The following is a 21,219-nucleotide window of genomic DNA, read 5'->3' as shown; positions in this document are numbered from 1 at the left end:
ACTAAACTCGTATGAATGAAGACAGACTTAAATGAATTTTGCCATGCCGAACAAGATACAGGTGTTTTAAAGTAGCAAAAACAATTGAGAAACATTCACACATAGTCATACTGTTGGTTTGTTTTTTTTTTTTTTTTTTTAAATACAGTGATGAAACAAAACTAAAGTTCTGGTTATGAAAACATATACTCATAAAACTTAAAAAGAAAATAATACATATGCAAAATGAAACTTTAATTAAGGAAAGCTAGCTTCATTATGCACCTGCCAGAACTCAGCTTTTACAAAAATCATGGAAGTTCCTCTCCTCACTTAGACTTAAAACTTGCCCAGTTCTACAGTTTATCTTCCTAGGCTTCCAGCACGATTGTCAGGAACTGTATTGCCTTATCGTGAGAGTAGAGCCTGCAGCACCAATTTGTAAGTACAGGAAACAAGTTACCTTAGCTACATACTATACTAAAACTAATAAAAGATTGATCAGGAAGAGAATATACTGAATGCTGAAAGCAGAGAAAAAAAAAAAATCCATCACCAATTTGTGCAAGTCCTAAAAAATAAAAAAAAAGAACACTTTTTAAAACGCACAAATACCTGAGTTCTATAGCAGGAGCAAACAGCATACTGAGGAGTGCAAGCAGGCCACGAATAGGAGGCATCAAAGATGTTTTCTCTAAAATCACAGTAGATCCTGTCACCAAAAAAAAAAAATTAAAAACCAAACGAACAAAAGAGTCTAAGGAGTATCTAATGAAAATGAAACATCAAAAAGATGTACAGTAGAACTACAGTGACATATTTACTCACAGAGGTATTCATATATAAAAACAAAATTCTAGAGAAACTGTCCAAGCATTTCTATTAAGCATTACCAGATGCATTTGCTGATAAAGAAGCAGCAACCAACAATTGCTGAAAGGGATCTTCTGAAGCATCATGGAGGACAACAGAGTTTATGCTTTCCTTTTGTATGAGACAATTTCTGGGGAGGAAATAATAAATATTTTCAATATTAGAAACAAAAAAAAACAAACCCAAAAACATGTAAGAACAGAATTATTTTAAATTCACAATGCAACCTCAATGGATAGCAGTTATGGCTGAAGATTACCATTTATCAGATGTTTATGATAGTTAATAAATAATTTCTCTGTAAGACATCAAAGCACCTTTAATAAAACCTTTCTTAAAATTTTACATAGCAATAGTGTGCATATTAATGCAATTCAGGCCTGACTACTTCAGTTTTTCAATGAATAAAAATTCAGTAAAAATCTGTAAGAATAACTAGGATTTTTTTTCCTATTTATTGAAAGTAACAGCTGAGAACGTGCCAGTACTTCACAGTAAAAGTCTTCTCATACCTGAACTGGGATATTCTAGTCATACTGCAGCATTTCACCTCGTAAGGACTGATCGGGCCAACAACCGTTACCTTCAAAAACAGAGAGAACAAATGATGTTCTAGTTAGCCAGCACCTGGATCTCTCCAAACCAAAATCCTTCATAAATTAAAACCAAAACACGTTGCAGCATGTAACTGAACAACACTGAACTGATAAACGGCATTTTAATTTCACCCATTTAAAGCAAACTTTGCTTATTGAGGCCACTAAACAAAAATAATGTACTTTCACAGGTGATGGGGATTCACAACTTTCCTCTGGCTTAAAAAACACAAGCTCAGACTTTGTAGAGCACCTAACAAAATCAGGTCATTTTTGTTTACGTGAGTGAGTCTTTAATCTTGAAAATATCTCAGTGAAAGCGAGCAGTTAAACAGGATTACTCCTGTGGGTAAACTGAGCACGATTAGGTGCTTGAAAGCCTGAAATTTTGTCAAGTCTGAAATGGGAAAAGAATTATAATGTAGATGAGACTTAACTTGTAATCAGAATGCAGAACAGGACACACATTTTCACGTTTTATATTCCAGCTTAGTAGTGACTAGGTATCTCAAAATACTTCAGTAAGAATAAATTCTGAGTTTGGAATTGGCAGCAGAAGAAACACCCACTGTTTCATTATTATCAGTTATTGAAGTGTTTGCTGCATTACCTATCCTAGCTGCTTACCTAATGCTAGCTGAAGAAGAACGAAACACTGTGTATAGTAAAACCCATGTTGAATTTTTCTGAAAAATTGACAGGGTTGTAATCTTGCTTTTTGCTGTAGCTTAAATAATGAAGACCAGGTGTGGAAAGATTGTGTTTAGTTTTTCAATTTTATCTTCATTCTGCAGTGGCTCAAAGTGCTGCCTTAGAATGTGTCAAAAGAGTCAGTTCACTTAGCTCTTAGGCTATACTCCAAAACTTCATTGAAAGCTGCAAAAACCAGTCTGCAGTCATAGTCACATTACGGCTCTCTACCAACAGAAGGTAGAATGCACTATGAAAGACATCAAGTACGGTTTGGTTATTAAACGTACTTTCAGTCTTCATCTCCATTCTAACAATGTGAGAAGCAGGGTCACGTAATGACACACCAAACCCATCACTGAAGTTACCTTATGGGTTGGCGCATCACATTTATTGTCAGAAAACAAGTTTAACAATCTTTCAATGAGACGCTTTTCTTCCTTTCTTGATGATACAGGCATTTTCTCTTCCTTCTTTTCTTGGTCCAAAAATAATCCTTTGAGCAAATCATGGCTTTGCTACATAGTAACGGAAGAGTGTTAAAACCATGAAACAGATATGTTTTTAAAAAAAATTTACAAAAAAGGTCCTACACAAAGAAAATGCATATTTGCACATGAATATAAAAAACAATGTTCTTATCGCCTTTGAAATTATATAAAACACAAAAATGGAAGACAGTTAAAACTATGAAACAGTTACATTTTTTCAAAGTTTCAAAAACCAGTGGAGCAGTTCAGTTGATGCCATTATCTCCTAGAAAACATCTCTCTCAAAAGGTGTCTCAAAGCAGCAATGCTTTTGGCCAACAGCTCAATACAAATTATGCACACACATAAAAATATATTGTCCCATTCAAGTATTAGTCTTGTCTAATTCTATGGCATTAGTCAAGACTTCAGCTCAACTTCTCTGGACTTCAAACTGCCTGAGCTGAAATAAATTAGTATAAGAAAAGTAGAAGCAGCTTGCTCAATACATACTTGTGATTCGTATGATTCTTCTGCTAGTTCAGCATAACATTCCTCAATAAGCACATCTCGAATGTTCACAAGCTCCTCTTTCCACCTCAAGCAATGGAAAACATCCACATGCAGAACGCTACGCACAAGTGAATACACCTCCACTAGAAGCGTGTAGCCATTTACTAGTGAGGCAAATCTCTGGCTAGCACTGTAACTCCACCATTCCCCACATATAAGAGATTGTGCAGATGGACGCATCTTGCATATCTTGAATTCTAAAGCCTAGAGCAAAAACATTGAAAATAACACTTGCCTGAGTAGAGAATCAGCATGAAAATTTTCCATCTTCTCAACAAACTGTTTGAATTAATAACTATAAAATGACTTTACAGTTATTGCAGTGGCTTATGTAAATTTCTAGGACTGCTATAAAGCTACTGGCAGAATTCTTATTCCGTTATTGCCAACACAGCTACACATTACATCTCATATTACTTAATATTGTACATAGTTGCTAATGAATCAGAGCAAACAGAGCACAAATAAGAGATAATTTGCTATTAATTCACCATCCACATTAAAACCTTAGGAGTGTAGAGATGTCTACTCTGGAAAACACTTTACAATCCATAGTTCTTTTCAACTAAGGTAACAGAAAACTTGGCAAGAGCACTGCAGCTATTCTGTCCCTGGCAGGCAAGAGTAATTAAGCTCTCTTTTAACTCCTTTTCACAATCGCTATCTGTAATTACGTCTTCAAATGAATTTACAACAGAAACCTTTTTTTTCCTAGCCAGTCATTAAAACTGGGCATTAAAAGATTAGGCCTGAAGCGGAAATACATTTCCCTTTAATACATCTGATGAAAAAACAAAAAATGATGCTTCTTGCCAAAATTAATTCTTAGTTTTTTAAAATTAATTATAGAAGAAAACCAAACAACATTAACACTGTTAAGATCTCATACCAAGAAGAAATAAATAAAATAAAACCATACTTCTGCTGGTTTATTTTTCATTTTCATTATTAAATGCTTCAGAGAACAAAGTTAGTATGATACACCTGTTTCAATTAGCTTAAAAATATCTGAATGAGGACTGGAAAGCTGAATTTCACTTGAAGTCTCTAGTTATTTTATTTGTAAATATAGCAAGAGAATTATTTTTCTGAAAAACTATCTGAAGGAGTCCCTCAGATGTGTTACAGATCACTATTTAATTATCAGGAGAGTTCTGTCTGAGAAGATCCAAGCAAAGCTAGGAGTTCAAAAAACGGCAAAGCAGCACAATGCAAAACCAGAGACTTCTAGCTTTGTGAAATTTAGATCAGGTATCTCCTATGTTTTTGTTCTGTAACTAACAGTGTAGCAGAGCAGGAGCTTTGATGGAGCAAAAATACTTGCTGCATGCAGGCAAAAAGGGATCCTATGCTGCCACTTCTCTGTAGCAGTAGCAGACAGGTTTAAGCAGAGAACAGATAAAACTAATCATTGACAGTTTCTCCTCTTTGGGCTGTTTTCTAGGCTGTATGAACCTATGTGATTTGCGCAGAGGTTCTTTAGCCTATAGCAAAGCTGATCTACTGCTCAGCCTGTTACTCCTGAGCTTTGCATATAAGCAGGCAATAGAGGAACCAGAACAACATTCTGCTTCTAGAGAGTAGTTCTACTTCTCATAGAACTGATGGACAGCAAAGAAACTGATAACCAAAAGCAACAAGCAGCAAAAGGCAGCTGTCAGAGAAATTTCCTCTCTCCTTTCACTGTTCCTATGATTACAGGTGGGAGACAGACCCCACGATGTTGTCCCCACAGAAATGTGACCAGTTCAAACATTCAGTTAAAACAAATGAATACAAAAAATGTTTTTTTACATCCAGTCAAGCAGCAAGTTCAGGCTTTCCTTTTTTTTTCCCCCTCTAGCACGTGTCCCTGAAAACAAAAGGCTGGATAATATTTTTCTACAATTAAATACAATGCAATTCAGTTACACGCATTTAATTACTGCTCTGTGCATACATGTCTGTGGAAAACATTTATCCATCTATTAGTGAAGGTGATTTATTTGTAGGTGCTCCCATTGTTAAAATACATGCTACTTCATTATTATTCTGGAAAGCATTATGATTTGAAGTACGCTTCTTTTTGCCAGACCAGACATGAAAATATGTATCAAGCAGCAGTAAATAGCATCACCCCTACCTGAAAAGGAAGCTCTAGAAGACAGCTTGGAATCTCTCTTAATTTCTCTAAAGGCACTTTTGATCTATTGCCATAATCCACAAAAAAAACCTGGAAAAAGAATCAAGAGCATATGGAGAGATTCCATAACATTAGAAGTGCTACTTTGAGTAGCAAGGAAAGAGACAACCTAAGTTTAAATTACAGTACAACAAAACCTTATCAAGTGAAATGGAAGCAAATTCAGAGTCTGGAAAAGATGCAAATGAAGTCATGTCAAAAATAACAGGTCAAATTCTATCATGTCTGTTATTTAACCCCTTGTCTTAAACATCCACTGGTAATGCAAATAATCTGCTAAATCTAGAAATGGCACATTTCTCTGAAAGGCTCTAATTCTTTCCCCACAATTAAATCTGTATAACCTTACTTCTTAACGGTGATACTACCTATTAACTGCTTTTAGATAAGCAAGTGCTAACATGGATCGGATAACTGTTTATAAATGCAAAAGAGAAAGTAATAAGATTAGCATTGTTGTTCACTAGTTTTCCATTATTTTAAACAGATGACAATGTTCAGTATTAACTCTGTAGTGGCAACACCCAGCCATGTTAATAAACTGAGAAATTCAAAGGAGGAATGGGCTGTGCAAAGGCTAACCTTAAAAAAATTTAAAAATCTGTCCTTAACTGCTGAAAAGAACAGCCTGAAAAATGAATACCAATCTTGAACCGTGATGCTAATTTCCATTACTGATCTCAGCACGATAAGCCAAAATGTTCTGATTAATTTGTTGATGATACGGAACTCAGCAACATAAACACTGATACAAAGTAAGATCACACTGAGTGGACCTGAGAGAACTTAACAGGAAAAGGGAGAATCAAATGGATTGAAGTAAAAGATCATATCTTTTGGAATTTTTAACAATTTCTGCTATAAATGCTTCATTATTATTTATAAATTCTAATTAGCTGAAAATTACCAAGGACACAGGACTGAGTCTAAGATGACAAGAGATGGCCCAGGCAAAAAAGCTATGAAAAGGCAAACATGGCACGTGCCACGTGAAATATTTTTGAATGCAGAGGAGAAACACTGTGTTGGAAGAGGAATACTAGCATCATTGCATAAACAAAGGCAGAACTGTAAGCACAGGAGCATGCATAATTCTGCTTCAGAAAACCGAGGTCAAAACAAAACAGAGTGAGATGAAGAGCAGGTGAACAGAGAGTCAATGTAGTACGTGAGATGAGAAAGAATGAGAAAGATGAGAAAGCTAATTCAAGCTGCTTGCTTGAATTAGCAAAACAAAGTCCAAGAAGAAAAAGATAGACAAGAAACCGGAAGGGAGAGAAAAGAGGAAGAAGAGAAGAAAACCTAGGTAAACCAGGGGAAGAAGCACTGGCAGAAGAACAAGCATAGACGAATTGGCCATAAATGAGTGAAAATTGCCAATACAGTGGGGACAAGAACTTACTTTTCAGATGGATCTCAATATATTTATGAAGAGCAAGTGATGGGGCTGCTGCCAGCAATACAGCACTGGACCTATGCATTCCTTACCATGTTTTCAAAGTTACTGGAGGTTTCAGTCTTTATTTTGCTTCGCTCTGCTTCAGCACACAAAACACTTTACTGTATCAACAACAATTTAATTCTAAAATATTCCTGTGTTCTGGCAAAAAACTAATTCATCTATTCTGGCAACATTGTATTAAGGTTTTATTTTAGTTCTCGTTCTACAGATTTCTTTACTGGAATATTTATAATTATGATGAACATTGCGCTCTGTAAAAAAAAAAAAAGCATAACTCCAAGATTGTTAACCCAATTACACTCTACCAATTCAATATGACATAACATATTACTGTACCTCAGCAAAATCTCCACAAACATTCAGAATACAAGCTCTATAGTATCCTCTGTTTTCCAGATGAGTGAACGGTGCCAGACAAACCAACTCTGGATGCGGAGACACTGTTAAATCCATCAGGTTCTGGCAGTCTATTTCAGCAGTTAGAGCCTCAAGTACAGTCCTATTTTTTTCATCTGTCCTGTAGCCCCAGAAGTGTCCAACTTCTACTATCTGAAAGTATAAAAATTAGACAATATCAGATTTCATATTATTTTATTCTTATACATCAATCACAAAACACATCTGAGCAAAACACATAAAAGCAACCCTATTCCTGACACACAGAAACGTTCTCATGCTGCAATAATGCAGTGAAGCATTTCTCTCTTGTAATTAGCTATTTTTAAATCTATACTTGTTGTGCAACTGCAATAAACTTTTCATCTAAATAGACGCTGATATAAGCATTACTAAAATACAGAAAATTAAGAAAAGACTGCTTCCATTTCTCTAAATCAAATTAACATACCAAAAAAATATACGGCATACAGTTGATTAGACAGCTACCTAGAGATATGTTGTATTTTTCTTATTAGTGAAAGAATAGCAGTTAGCTACATCTATCAGCAAACTGGCATTGTTACTGTTATGATTAGCTATCCTTTAGAAAACTGAGAACACACCACTATTTAAATCAAATTGAATAAAGTCCGTCATCTTTTCAAATGGCTTACTGAACTCATATACCATTTCTGATCTTACATCGAATGCTTGTGATAAAAAAGAATATTTATTTACAGTACATACCATCATTAAAGCCAATGTATTAAACAGATAAACAGAAGTACCATAGATAGCTAAGTGATTGGAATATGTCTGATTAAATCCATGAACATTTTTGATCCAAGAGACTTAGCTGAATAAAATGAAGAAAATATTCTTTTCTGCACTTGCAAAACAGAGATATCAAGAGCTGTTTTAATATTTCAGCCTATAAGTTCTACTAGCTCAGTGGTTTGGATTTTTTTATTATTTCAGCAGCATATATATTGCTTGCTATTACTCAGTTTCTTGAGAAGACAATAGTTTACACAAGATTTAAAAATTCTCAGCTTCAGAATTCAGAAATATTTATATATACATAGATTTCCCCTAGCACAATTATCATTTATGCATGCAATATTTTTCCAAATGAGCATGCAGTACCATTAATTCATCTCATGTCTCACATATACTGTTTCTGAAGACTGCAAGTTAATAATAACAACCAGATAAATAGCCCAAATACCTACTGATTCTCATTTATATAGTGTACACAAATATTTTACCTCTCCCATTAATCCTCTACATTTATGCCTACTTTCAGCTAACATTTACTGCCACCAAGTCCGACAAATTTTCTGAAGTACAAATAAATTTCAATGTCTGAATTTTTTTTGTGACATCTGAGTACTATTTAACAAAGAACTACTAAAAATTAGACCAAGAATATTGTCTATACCTCTTACGGTTACCTCTGTGGGAAAAACATTATTAGTACCTCCTCTTTTCATTTCAGCTTGTCAGATATTCATCTGTCATCTCTACAAAGTTATCTAGGCACCAATTATTAGATATGGCCTACTTCAGATGTAGAATATTCCTACCTCTGTTACCCTGATGGAAAGAAGACGACTTGGGATCATCTTTGTCTGTTGTAAAGTACCAAATGAGAGTTCTACAGGCTCCACTGTCTGCTTCCGACAGTCCACATTTACTCTAAAAAATTTATGGAATAAAGATGCTAAACACTTTACTCACATGTGAAAATTCAGAAGTTCAATTTTTTTGCTTTCATTTGCTTCCCAAGGTGCCCCTAGGGCACATTTATGTACTTAATAACTTTTACTTAGAAACATATTAATTCAATTAGAACCTAAAATGACCACACAGAACAAAAATACTACAGAGAAACTCTCTGAATTCCATTATGACCAAACAGAGGAAGATACATACCAAGACGCAACTGTGCCATCAGTTTATTAAAACTCAAAAAAATTAAATAGTGGGGCTTTTTGTTATGGTATGCCTCCTAAGCTCATTTTTTAAAAATAGAGTACACTATAGCACAAAGTCACCATATCTTTTTTTATATCTATAATATCCCTTTTAGTTGATAAAAATTAAGAACTCTAAAATTAGTCTTTCAGCCTAGGAGGCTTCTTTCTTGAGTCCCTCAAGAATTAATTTTCACAAAGATTTTAATTGCTGTTTTGGGCACAGTGAAACTGCTAAAATCTTTTATTAAAAACTAAGTACAATTAACTGGAAGTGAAGTATTCACCTGCACTTTAACCTTTCCAGTTCATTCCTGCTTTCCTATTTTAGATTTCTTACTTTAAAATACTAAAATTGCTGCAGACCAGTCAGGAGCTAGGCAGATTACCATTTTAGCAAGTTGCTTGTATGATGTGAACCTGAGAATCACAGACACCATATAATAACAATGAAACCCACATGCCAGATTTTTCTAGCAAAAGCAAGTGTGGACCAAAGAGACTCACTACATTGAACTCCTCATCAGTGTTTCCTATTATGCCTCCCCACCTTACGTTGCTACATTTCCCCCCAGTTTCTGTTGTTATACTCCTCCTCCTTCCCTTTTTCTTTTATGTTCCCAAATACTACTCCTTACTTATTTTGGTTCTAGCAATCCCCACATTATCTCTAGCACAAATAGAAATTACCATGTACGTCCAGATTTCCATACACCAAAGGCAAACTGACCGGAGGCTTAAAAAAAAAAAATGTATACTTGAAGTTCTCTTAAACAATAGAACACCTTTAACTTTAACGAAATATTTCAGCCAATCATGTTATTTCCAGTCCTGCAACAACATTCTGCTTATACAAAGTTTACACACCTGTTTTTTTTTTTTAACCTAACATGTCTTCCTTGGTGACACTTTCAAGGAAATTCCTACTGAATTCAAACCTCATTTCAACTTTACACTGCAAAGAAACCCATCTTCCTTATGCAATACAATTACCTTGGAGATGACACACTTGCAGCTCTTACATCTTGCAATTGCTTTTCGATATCATCTGGATAATGAACGTTCAGCTCAAGAGGAATTTTCAGCTGTGCCATCTTGACTGACAGGTACACTGCAGGAAGTATCTTAAAGCCCTCCACTGGGTTATGGGAGAACTCCACAAAAGCCCTGTTCAAAAAAACCCACCATCAAATACAGTTACAATAAATATTTGATGAGGAATCAAAACCCAACAAAACCCCCCCCACATAAAAGCCGTCATTTCTTCTCCCTGACTTTATCTTAGCAGTCCAACAAACAGTAAAAAGTAGGCTCCTCACAAGCTTTGCCTTCCACTCTTATGCACCTTAAAGCTTTAATTATCATTATGGTTATAAGAAAACTTTCTAACATTCTCATAAGTACATACCAAATTTACTGGGCATATTTAATACAAATAGAAAGGCTGTGAAAATATAAGTAAATAAGAAAAGAATTAAAGATTGGAAAAGGCCTAAGGAGGGCTACACGAATTCAACTCTGGGCAGCTGTACTCCAAAGTTAGCCAGATTAGCTAAAACAGCCAGTCACACGCATTTTGTACAAAGCCACCTGACTGTACAAAAATTCAGTGTGCAAGTTAGAAATAAATATAAACATATCAGTTGCAGTTAAGGTCCACTGTTAGACAACACAGAAGGTGGTCTCTAAATCAACTAGTTTATCTAATGTTATTCCAACCAATGCATGTAAAACTTCAAAACCACCTTCCTTAACTCCAGTTAATACATTAAAAATAAATCACTGATTCCAAAAAGATGAGAAGAAATAAACTCATTTTGTCAGTGCACCATTGACAAAGACATTGATTACTAGATTCATAACTAAGAACGTGAGAAAGGCAGGAGACAAAGTATTTTATACTTACTTTGATCCATCATAGGCAATAGATTTTACCTGCCCACACTGTCTAAACAGTGACTGCAACTGTTTATAGTATAGATACCCATAGGGAGGAATATTCTTCAGCTGTTAAGAAAAATAAGTTAAATTTGGATACATTAAATTATTTTAATGCATCATTAAGTTCACCTAAATAGTTCGCTTCCTCTTGTGCTTGAGCTGCAATAGTGATATACAATCTAAACCCCAACAAATTCAACAAATGCTATATACTGTATTAAATTCAAAAATCTCAAAATAACCAAATCTGTTGTGCTGCTAATGCTGCCATACCGTCTTAAACTGGCAGATAAATGTTTTCTTTCTCCAACTATAAATGAAGCAGCTTAATTTATAATTACATGTATTTCTTTGATATTTTTTCCCAGAAGCTGTCTCATAACAGAAAAGCAACGGATTGCTACGCTGCTTTGTCCACCACTGGGAACTACATCCCAGACAGCGCACATAGCCTAGGAAACAGGAGGAGCTACAGCCCTGCATGTCCTGGCAGAACTACCACGTATTGAATTACTGAGGTATGGTGGGACAGCTTGCACAACTGGAGAGCACTTATGGATGGATACATACTTCTTAGGGATGACAGACAAAGAGCAACCTCCTGGTCTTCCCTGTGTGTAGGAGTAGCACATATGTAAGTTGCTCTTACATGGAGCAGACAATGGGACAACCCAGCTTTTGTGGGTCAGGATAAGAGGTCAGCAAGGGTAACACTGAGGTGGGAATTTGTAACACAGCTTCAGTGAGGATGAAGCTGGCAATCTTTAGGCAACATACAGAGGTCTCCAGATCACAGACCCTGCATCTTAGAGGGAGACAATAAGGTCCCTGATAACCTGCTAGAGGGCAAGGCACAAGCTCCTAGATTTCTGAAGGGTGTTGAAAGTAACTTATTAACACAGGTCATGAACCAAACAGGGCTCTTCTGGATCTGCTATTAGTGAACAGTGTATAACTCGTTATGGGAGTGATAATCAACAGTAGCCTGGGCCAGAGGAACCAGGAAAGAGGGGAGCCCAAGATCCTCAGGAGAACGAGGAAGACAAGTAGCAGAATACACATCCTGAAGTCTAGGACAGCACAGTTTGGTTTATTCAGGGAACTGGTACGTGGGATACCATGGAAAGTTGCAGAATCTCCATCCTCACAGCTTTGTCCAAACCCAAGTGGGTGAAGGCTTAAGCAACATGGTCTAAATTCACTGTTAACCCTGCCTTGACCTTATCACCAGACTAGATGACTTCATGAGGTATCTTCCAAATTGAATTATTAAACGATTGTGTTATTCTTCTTGGGTTTTAATCCTGAAACCACTACAAATTGCTGAAGTTACTGGAACTACAACATCTTTTCAAAGGCATTCTGTTAAGAATAACATTCTAGTTAAGTATACTGGATTGCATAATGTTAAGTATAGTGGATTCTATAGAACGCATACAGTTAAGCATAATGGATTATAACTTTACCACGTATGGCTAAGGAAACAAGAGAGAGTCATGCATTTCACAAATTCTGTGAGCTAAACCAGCCTGAAAACTAACTCCACAAAGCAACAGAATAGCTTTCTCCTACTTTTAACACCAGGCTCACTCAGGAGGGCAGACAAGATAACAACGTAAGTAAAGGGCATGTGCAGTCAAAAAAAGAGCAAGACTCCAGCAGCACTAATTTACATTAGTTTAAGGCTGTGATTTCACAAGTATTCACATGCCACTGTAGCCAGATAGCCATTTCTCTACCTTTTTCCTACTCAATCATTTTTCATAGGAGATCTTGCTTTAATACGGAATTCACAGAATTCCTAACTAGCAAGTTCAAACTTCTGGACTTTGAATTATTTTTCAGGGGCTACACAACTGTCTGTTCTTCTCTTTGTTTGTTACAATCTTAGGCAGGAAAGAATAGATTACTTTTAGAAAATCTTCATATACGTTGAAGTTAGAGCGCTAAGATCAGCTGCATGGTGAAAAACACGGTCTAGGTCAGACTGCAGAAACTGCCTCAAGCAAGATGATTTAGAGAGACCAGACAGTGGGAGTAATAATTGCCTTTTATAACTTTGGCATACACCATTAGGAGCATCATACAGCTATAAAATTAGTCTCTCAGATTGAGAGCTCAAGTAACACACAGCACTTTTTCCAGGAAGATCATTTACACTGATGAAGACACAGCAGCTACTTCTTCCTTCTTCAAGATAACAAGTAGTAGATATACAAATAGATCAAGAGTTACACACATTAAAAGTAAATAGCTCCCTAGATCTACCAGTTTAATCTTAATCAATGTTGCTGTGGCAAGATCAATCTTGTCTTTATTCCACCAGATTGCATCCAGTCTGTTAGACAGGATCTTTTTTTTTTTTCTTCAATATCCTTAAACAGTATGTTAAAAACTTCAAAAACATACATAAATGTGTTTGTGCACACATATCAGTATAGAACTAGCCTCTCCTCTTGGGTAAGCAGTAAAGCATGAAAAAATTCCTTGTCAGTAAGATTTTATGAGTTTCTCTCCTACTTTTTCATATAACTATTTTCTCTTATGCCAATACAAGTCAATGAGGCTCACTGGTTTGTAGGTTTGTTTTCTTTAAGCATAGGTCATGGTTATTTTACAGTGTTATCCCTAGTTCAGATACACCAAACATTTTCCAGGTTTAGATTGTGTACTATTTTGCAAACTCAACACAGCCATTTCAAATATGCACATATCAATCAGATAAAAAATATTTCTGAAAGAAGGTAAGATGAAAGCAGAGTGCAATACCTGAGTAACCTTAAAGCAACAACCACATATGCCATGCACTATCAAGTAGATTACAAAAACCACTAAAGTTGCAACAATACACATCATAAATACTCACTAAAAAGTACCCTTTATAGTCCTGTTCCAGTCTTCAAATCTTTTATTAGTTTTATTAAAGTTGTTTGCCTGTGCAAGACTAGCAATCAAATGCATAGAGGCAGTTCTCAATAGGAATTCTTCTAAAATTGCCCATCTTCCAAAATTGCCCATAATGTTTGTTATATCGGAAGAAAGGCAGATGGGTTACCAAGTAAGGATCAGAGTAGATAATTATTTATGTCCTTGCTCAAAACAAAACAAAACTTGAAAATACTACCCCAAACACTACTTATTTTTATTACTCAATTTTTTATTAAGTCATTCACTTCCTTAACGTACCATAACAGTGGTTTTTGGATCTTTGCCAGCAAGGTCTCTCATAGCAATTTTTCCATCACATTTTCCAAAAGTAAAGTAGTTTGGATAGAAAGCACCAGCTATCACAACCTGAAATCAAGAGAATATTTTCTAAAACACAGCAGATTACATTCAGTTTCTTGAAGGGAGATACACTAGCAACATAAAGAGACACTGACAGATCTTCATATGAAGATTTTTTCCTGTCTCTTTACAGGAATTAATGTCACTTCAGACTAAACATTAGCTCATGGAAATCGTTAAAAACATACTTTCATGAAAAGAGTTCAACTTCTGGAACAATTTTACAATACTTTAAAATTTTTGTATGCAGACTTGCTCAATGAAAAGTGTAATTACTAGTGCTCATATCAAGAGGAGCCTCAATTTTACATAAATTCACATAAAACAGCTACATGAAACTTCTTCAGTTTTTACATTACATCTTACAGTACTTAATTCAGTTCTGAAATGTCCACCGCTTACATAGTTAAACCAATTGCCACTGAAGCGATAAATAGGTCTGTGAAAATAGAAATCACTACTAATCAGTCCACATAAGACAAGAAATTTAACTGGAAATTTGACAGCATTACAATAGCTGAAAGACATCAATTTCCCCTCTGCCCCCAAGAACTAACCAACCCGTGGTGGTCCAAACAGCGCACTCAAAGTGAAAACATCATTTTCAAAACTGTTAGTTCTTAGCCTTCCAACAGAAGCCATCTTTGAGTATTCTTACAACTTTAATGAAGATTAGTCTAGATATGCAGTTTAATTCATCTCCATATGACTTGGTTTTATTTTGATGAACTGTCAGAAGTGAAGGGACAGCCAGAGGACCAACTTAGTGTGAATTCTGATCCATTAGAAGTAACATTAGTTGTCCTTCTAAGCTGCCAACAATAATTCCTTTTTTTTTCACCTGCAATCTCAAAATCTACAGAGAATTTTGAAACATGGGTGTAATACTAGTTCATCAGTACTCGTATAAAAAAATCCAGCTATAAATTCTGAAAATACTGGCTCTCCCCCGTTACCTGCAAAATGAAGCGTTGTTTGTATACAGATTCCGGATCCATAGCAGATGGCTGAGCATTAACACACATGTTAAATGCTCTGACTCGCTGTTTCAAGTTGTAAAATAACTCTGACACCTGAAATTTGAACTTTAAGTTACATATTAAACAGATCAAAACCATCCACAAATTAAAGTAAAATCTGTTAGTAAAAGTCTGAATAAGTTGGCAAACTCCCTTTCCTTTTTAGGTGACACTAGTATGCATTTCAGCTAATATACTGCTTAGCATCTCTACTTTGGAAAATAATTTCTTTACTGTGACTCAAACAGTTTTCTTGACATCTCTTTATAAAGTAGAATTTTGTAGTCACAAAGTATATTATGCAGATATGATACAGAAGAAAAATGGAAGAACTGAAATAACCTTTTACAAGATGTGATTCTCTCTCCATTTAAATCATTTTGGGGTTGTATCTTAAAAGGTAAAAAACACACTAACACCAGCCTGGACTTCTGCACCTAACTGTAGCAGTGCTGCACCCTCAGTTCAGCAGACAACCGTGATGACTAAGTGACATCAAACTTATGCCCTACAGCACATGCTCTGTTACGCTTTCAATCTGAAACATTTCTGAGAAGCTTCCATAAGCAGCTAGTGGTCCTGCAACCACACAGTGAATGCCTTCATTGTCCCAACTGATTTTGGAGCAAATGTAGAAAAGCAGTTCATCTGCTCAACTGCTTCATATCTACGTTTTCCTTTCTGCTACTGGCAGTTTTAGGATACTAAAAGTCCTGTTATTTTCCTCAAAGGACAACTACCATAATCAGAAACCAGTGTGTGGCTGCCTCAGTTCTGCAAATCCACCTCCACACAAGGAATTATAAAATTAGTATCTGAAAGCATGGCAAATAAAAACCCCCAAATCTTCTTAATAAGTTAGTGTAGTAAACTCCTGAACTATTATGCCATGCACAACCTCTCCTTTAATTATCTGAAATGGGGCCAAGAGAAGACCAACTACCCAGGAGACTATCATAAGACTGAACCTTCAGCTCTCCAGTTTTACTCAATTTCCTTTTTTCCCCCATCTTTTTTTTCCTTGATATCAGATAGACAAGCTAAAAAACTATTGGCATTTCTTATCCAGATGGTTGCTTGGTATGAAAAGCTTTTTGGTTTTTTCCTGTGCTTTTTGAACACAGGCCCATTGCTCATGCCAAAGGTATGACCCGCTTGAATAACAGGCAAGGTCATGCTCTGCCAATCACAGCTATTCTGGAGTTTTACTTACTCCCCCTCTCAACATATCACATTAAGCTTGAAGCCCTTTGTGACGCAAAGTTTTCATTACTCGCTGCAGTAAAGTTAGCCCCACAAATTTTCAAATCCACTCCTTATATTATAACTGCATTTGCTTAAAATTATCGTAATTATAAGACAACAGTTATGTAACAACAGACAGCAGTCACACTACAAACCGTGTACTTGAGGGACCTACGGAATTAGCAAATAATACTGGAGGCCTCTTTAAAAAATGTTAGAAATATGTGAAACAGTTAATAAACACTTTGTTTATCCTAACAAAAGGAAAATTCCTTCCTCTACAAGCTAGCAGTCTGACTGCTGCCAACCCCCACTTCTGAGCTAAGGTAATACCGAATGTGCCAATCCTACAGGCCCCACCAGGAGCCATCTCTCCATCTTAGGGTTGGACTCGATGATCTGAAAGGTTCTTTCCAACCTAGACAATTCTATGATAATGTCAACTGTGGCAGTTAACAGGCTACTTAAAGAGTCCATTCCTCTCAGGCATGGCTACTTGGTCTTATTAACATATAAATCATTTTGAAGACCATTATTCACAAGAATGCACACCTGGCTTTTTTAACATTACAATGATTTTCCTCACCTCTTTTCTTTGAAACCCTGTATAAAAGAGGTTTCTGCAACCACTTGAGAGAAGAGAGGAGCAGAGGAGGAAATGCTGCCCAAATGTTTGCTCACTATGATCATAGCTAACAAAGCTTCTGTCTGATCTGTCAAACTGTACTTGGAGTCCCGATATTCTCCCACAACTTTAAATAGTAATTCACTGTTTATTTAAAGAAAATATAGATATACATATATATATATATATATAGTCAGATACAGAACAACACATCAGGCTTAACCAAGATCTTAACATTTGTAGAGAATAAGGAAAGTTAAGTCCTTCTGCTTATAAAAATTATTATATATTTCATCTTACCTCTTTGACCTTCTTGATATGAATACCATTTGATCGACCCCACTCAAGCTCTTCCTGGAAAAGAAAGTGAGAAATGCAAATACAAGAATTTTTAGAAACTTGTTTCTTCTACTGGTAGTAAGCTTTCTCTCATATTCTTCTGTGTAGACACAAATAATAGTTATATACAGGGACGGAAGAATTTGATGTCATTTCACAGCCTTCTTTGCATCCATATCAATCAAGTACTATGACATGTATGAAAACATAAGACAATTATATATTTGACTAATAAACTATACTTTGGTTACCACCAGTACACCTGTGGGTCATCTAAATTTTTCATATAAACCCACAAGTCCAACTCCTCTGTGTTGCTAACTACAGGATCTACTTTAGGACGGACTCTTCTTCAAAAAAACAGAACTTCTTTATCTTGATGCATAGCTTTATCAGACAGATTCTGGCCACCTTGGCTACGCATTATAACTCAGCGTATGTTACACACTGGTGTTCATACAATGTATTATGCTCTGAAAGAAGCAGAGAAATAAAGAAGGTTTTATCTTACACACACAAAAGAGCCAAGAGGCAGCTATTATGTGCACTGTTTTTTGTGACTGATGCACATGAAGATCTTCCATCTTTTAGGGTTTCGGGGGGTGGGGGTGGGGTGGGGTGGGGGGGTGGGAGCGGAGGGTGAGATTTGTATGTTTCTTTAAAAAAATAAAAGAGAAACTTATGGCATATGAAAAGTATTTCTTTCAACTACAGCTGAATTTCCCTTTTCAGCTTGGATTTCGAACCCTCTGGCTACTGCTGATCCATCTGTGAAAGGGACTGCATAAGGGATTGCCTTCAAATACTCAGCACTGGATTCAGAGATTCATGTTCTCTCAAAGCCTATGCTTCTATTTACTTATGAAAAATCGTAACTATTATGAAGGAGGATTGCTAGCAAAGATTCCTTACTAAGAATATAAAATATTCCAGCACCAAAGTCACCAACCTTGAGTAGAAAAGAAGAAATAAAGTTTAACTAACCTTGGGATGTCTCAGCTCCCCTTTTTCTTTGCAGGCCTGCCATGCCTAAGAAAGAAGTGGTGTAGTATTCAGGCACAAACTGTAGTGCTTTAGTAATAGTTACTACAAATACTAATGTGACATTTAAAACTATGAACTTTTTTCCATACCTATACTGAAGAGAATTTTTTAACACCATTTTAAAAACCAGAGATGCCCTTGGGCTAACACAGACTACGTATTTAAGCACAAGAAAATATAAGGAAATCTGAATCACAGCAATTTAGGTTGGAGGAGACTTCTTCAATTGTTCCAACATCCCACACAGCAGGGCCAACTTAGATTAGGTTTTTGAGGATCTTGCCTACAAAACCCTGCTAACCTTGACTGACCTCATGGCTGAACCTGCTCTGAGCAGGAGACTGGACTACAAACCTCCTGAGGTCCTTTCCAGCCTTAATTATCTAAGGATTCTAGTCTAATACGAGCCTGCCTGCTTGGTTCCTCAGCAGATATAAATACTTCTCACTCTTATGAATAGTCTGACTCTATTTTATTGCGGGTAGGCAAGAATTCTGAGTCTTTCCTTGCTCGTATCTGAGCACACAAAGTGGTGTGGCTGCAAAATGTAATTCTAAAGAGGCATTAGTGAAGGACTGGAAGTGTGGCAGGATTACAAATGTTGTACCATGACATGCTAAAGAACAAGAACTGCTACAGGAAGACCATTATTCTGCCTTCAAGTCAGCTACGAGGTTATGCATGCAATGCTGGATCTACAGACTGAAAAGGAGTTCAAGCACTATTGGATAAACTAAAATTACGTATACTGCCTCAAACTTGCCATCAGTTCCTGCAACTAAATTGGAAACATAGCATTTAGGTCACTGAATTTCTGGGCATAGCTTAGAGACTGTGGATCTTTGCACATTCCAAAAGTGGACCGAGCATGTTATGTTCCAAGGCTTAAAATGACTAAGTCTTGATTTGTGTTGGGAGTGGTACGATAGCTACCTGATAACACAGCAACGCACAACAGGTTATCCACCTAGTTTTCTGAGAGGAGATGGACTGAGTATTAAAGCATGTGCAAACATTCGTGAATAAATAGAAAAACTTGTATGCTTTGATGCTGTAATAAAGCAGCCTACTTTCAGAGCCTTTCTTTTTCCTTGCTTTGGGACAAAAGTAAGAACAGTAAAGAACTGATTCAGATATAATTCTGATGTTGATGCCTCCCAGAAAGCAGGGCTAGAAGAGAAATTAACATAACACTTCTCTGACATCATTTTTTCTCTTAAAAATTCCTTCTTTTTAAATCGTATCACGTAAACCAGGCTGATTTCCCTCAGTTCTCCTCTTTTTACTACCAAAGCTTTTCACTTTTTCTACTTCGCTAAAACCTTTCCATAAGCAAGGGCTTAAGATGTGATAATGATTCACAGAACTTCAGCCTGCCCTGGAAGAAATCTAATTTGAATCTGGGAATTTGAAAACAAGTTCTCTCCCTGTTCTTTTCTGATACTCAGACATTCAAAACATAAAGCCTTCATACCACTCACACAGAGACATACTGCACAGGTAGCTCTTTTGAATGTTTGTGTTTATTCTCCAGGACAACATACTGGTTTATCGAAATATCACCTTCAGATTAATGGGACACAAGGGAAATATAGTACACAACAGGATACGGGGAATTCAGAAAAGATGATGCTTGAGCCCCAGGATCAGTGACTGCATGTGGCATACGTGCCTGTGTGTGCTTCATAAAATTCTACTAGAGTACTGAAAAACAAGTCAGCTTTCACCAAAGTAAAAGAAGGCCACCATACACAAAACAGAATAAATTAAATCTGCAGCTGAAGATTTTGGAGTCCCCAGGAGACTACAGAACAGGTCAGACCGTCTGTAATGGAAGATGTTGGATTTTGAATAGTAAATTCCTGTAGCAGAGGTCCCTCCTATGCTGTACCAGGCGCCCCTTGTAACTGCAGGGATTGACCTCTGTCCATGGTACCTCGATACCGAACAGCCAAGAGTACAGAAAAATCACATTTGGACAGAATAAAATATTACAAAGTCAAAGCTATGAAGTCTGGAAAAAGGACACCAAACTCATTCTGTGGTAGAATTTACCGGCCAAAACTGCCCCCAGTTAAAAGGAAGCTACCAACATCACTGCGTCTCTGGCATTTATTTTTGGTTATTACAATAGAGAAATAAATGCCACAGAAAAGCTGTACATTTTTCAGCCCTGACCAAAGCAGATTTATGATGAACTACAATTTCCTCTGATCATCGGTGGATTGCCTACACAAAAGCACAGTAGCAGGAAAGCCACAATCATTCTGGAAAAGATGGAAGTTCATTTATATTCACGGCCTGAGACAAAACACCTCAGTCCTGCTTTAAGCTGATACTAATGTTCATTTACAAACACTTCAAACCTACATAGATAATAAGCTGACCTGAAGCAAAACATTACAGATAAAAGACACAACTTGCTATCATTTGCAGTGTAACTTCTTAGCTAGCAGACTGAAGCAAGTCACACCACAGTAGTTCAGTGTGCTTTTGGATCAATCAGTATCTGCAACAACAAAATGTCCCTGTGTAAATC

General features: G+C 36.4%; 1 protein-coding gene across 1 annotated transcript in view; it reads right to left on the bottom strand.

Moving 5' to 3' along the window:
* The window catches only part of TDRD9 (tudor domain containing 9), a 62,716-nt gene that overhangs the window by 6,272 nt on the left and 35,225 nt on the right, over positions 1-21,219 (bottom strand). The window contains exons 17-30 of the mRNA XM_054199540.1: positions 18,621-18,665; positions 17,598-17,651; positions 15,365-15,481; positions 14,307-14,414; positions 11,086-11,186; positions 10,173-10,346; positions 8,790-8,901; positions 7,162-7,374; positions 5,304-5,393; positions 3,122-3,385; positions 2,507-2,656; positions 1,365-1,435; positions 873-982; positions 595-691 (exon numbers count right to left, since the gene is read on the bottom strand). Of these exons, the coding sequence (XP_054055515.1) occupies positions 595-691; positions 873-982; positions 1,365-1,435; positions 2,507-2,656; positions 3,122-3,385; positions 5,304-5,393; positions 7,162-7,374; positions 8,790-8,901; positions 10,173-10,346; positions 11,086-11,186; positions 14,307-14,414; positions 15,365-15,481; positions 17,598-17,651; positions 18,621-18,665 (1,706 nt within the window). The remainder of the gene's footprint in view (positions 1-594; positions 692-872; positions 983-1,364; positions 1,436-2,506; positions 2,657-3,121; positions 3,386-5,303; positions 5,394-7,161; positions 7,375-8,789; positions 8,902-10,172; positions 10,347-11,085; positions 11,187-14,306; positions 14,415-15,364; positions 15,482-17,597; positions 17,652-18,620; positions 18,666-21,219) is intronic.

The sequence above is a fragment of the Rissa tridactyla genome, chromosome 4 (genome assembly GCF_028500815.1).
Source record: "Rissa tridactyla isolate bRisTri1 chromosome 4, bRisTri1.patW.cur.20221130, whole genome shotgun sequence".
Lineage (NCBI taxonomy): Eukaryota > Metazoa > Chordata > Aves > Charadriiformes > Laridae > Rissa > Rissa tridactyla.
The sequence above is the reverse complement of the archived record's forward strand: the minus strand, read 5'-3'. Positions and strand labels throughout refer to the sequence as shown.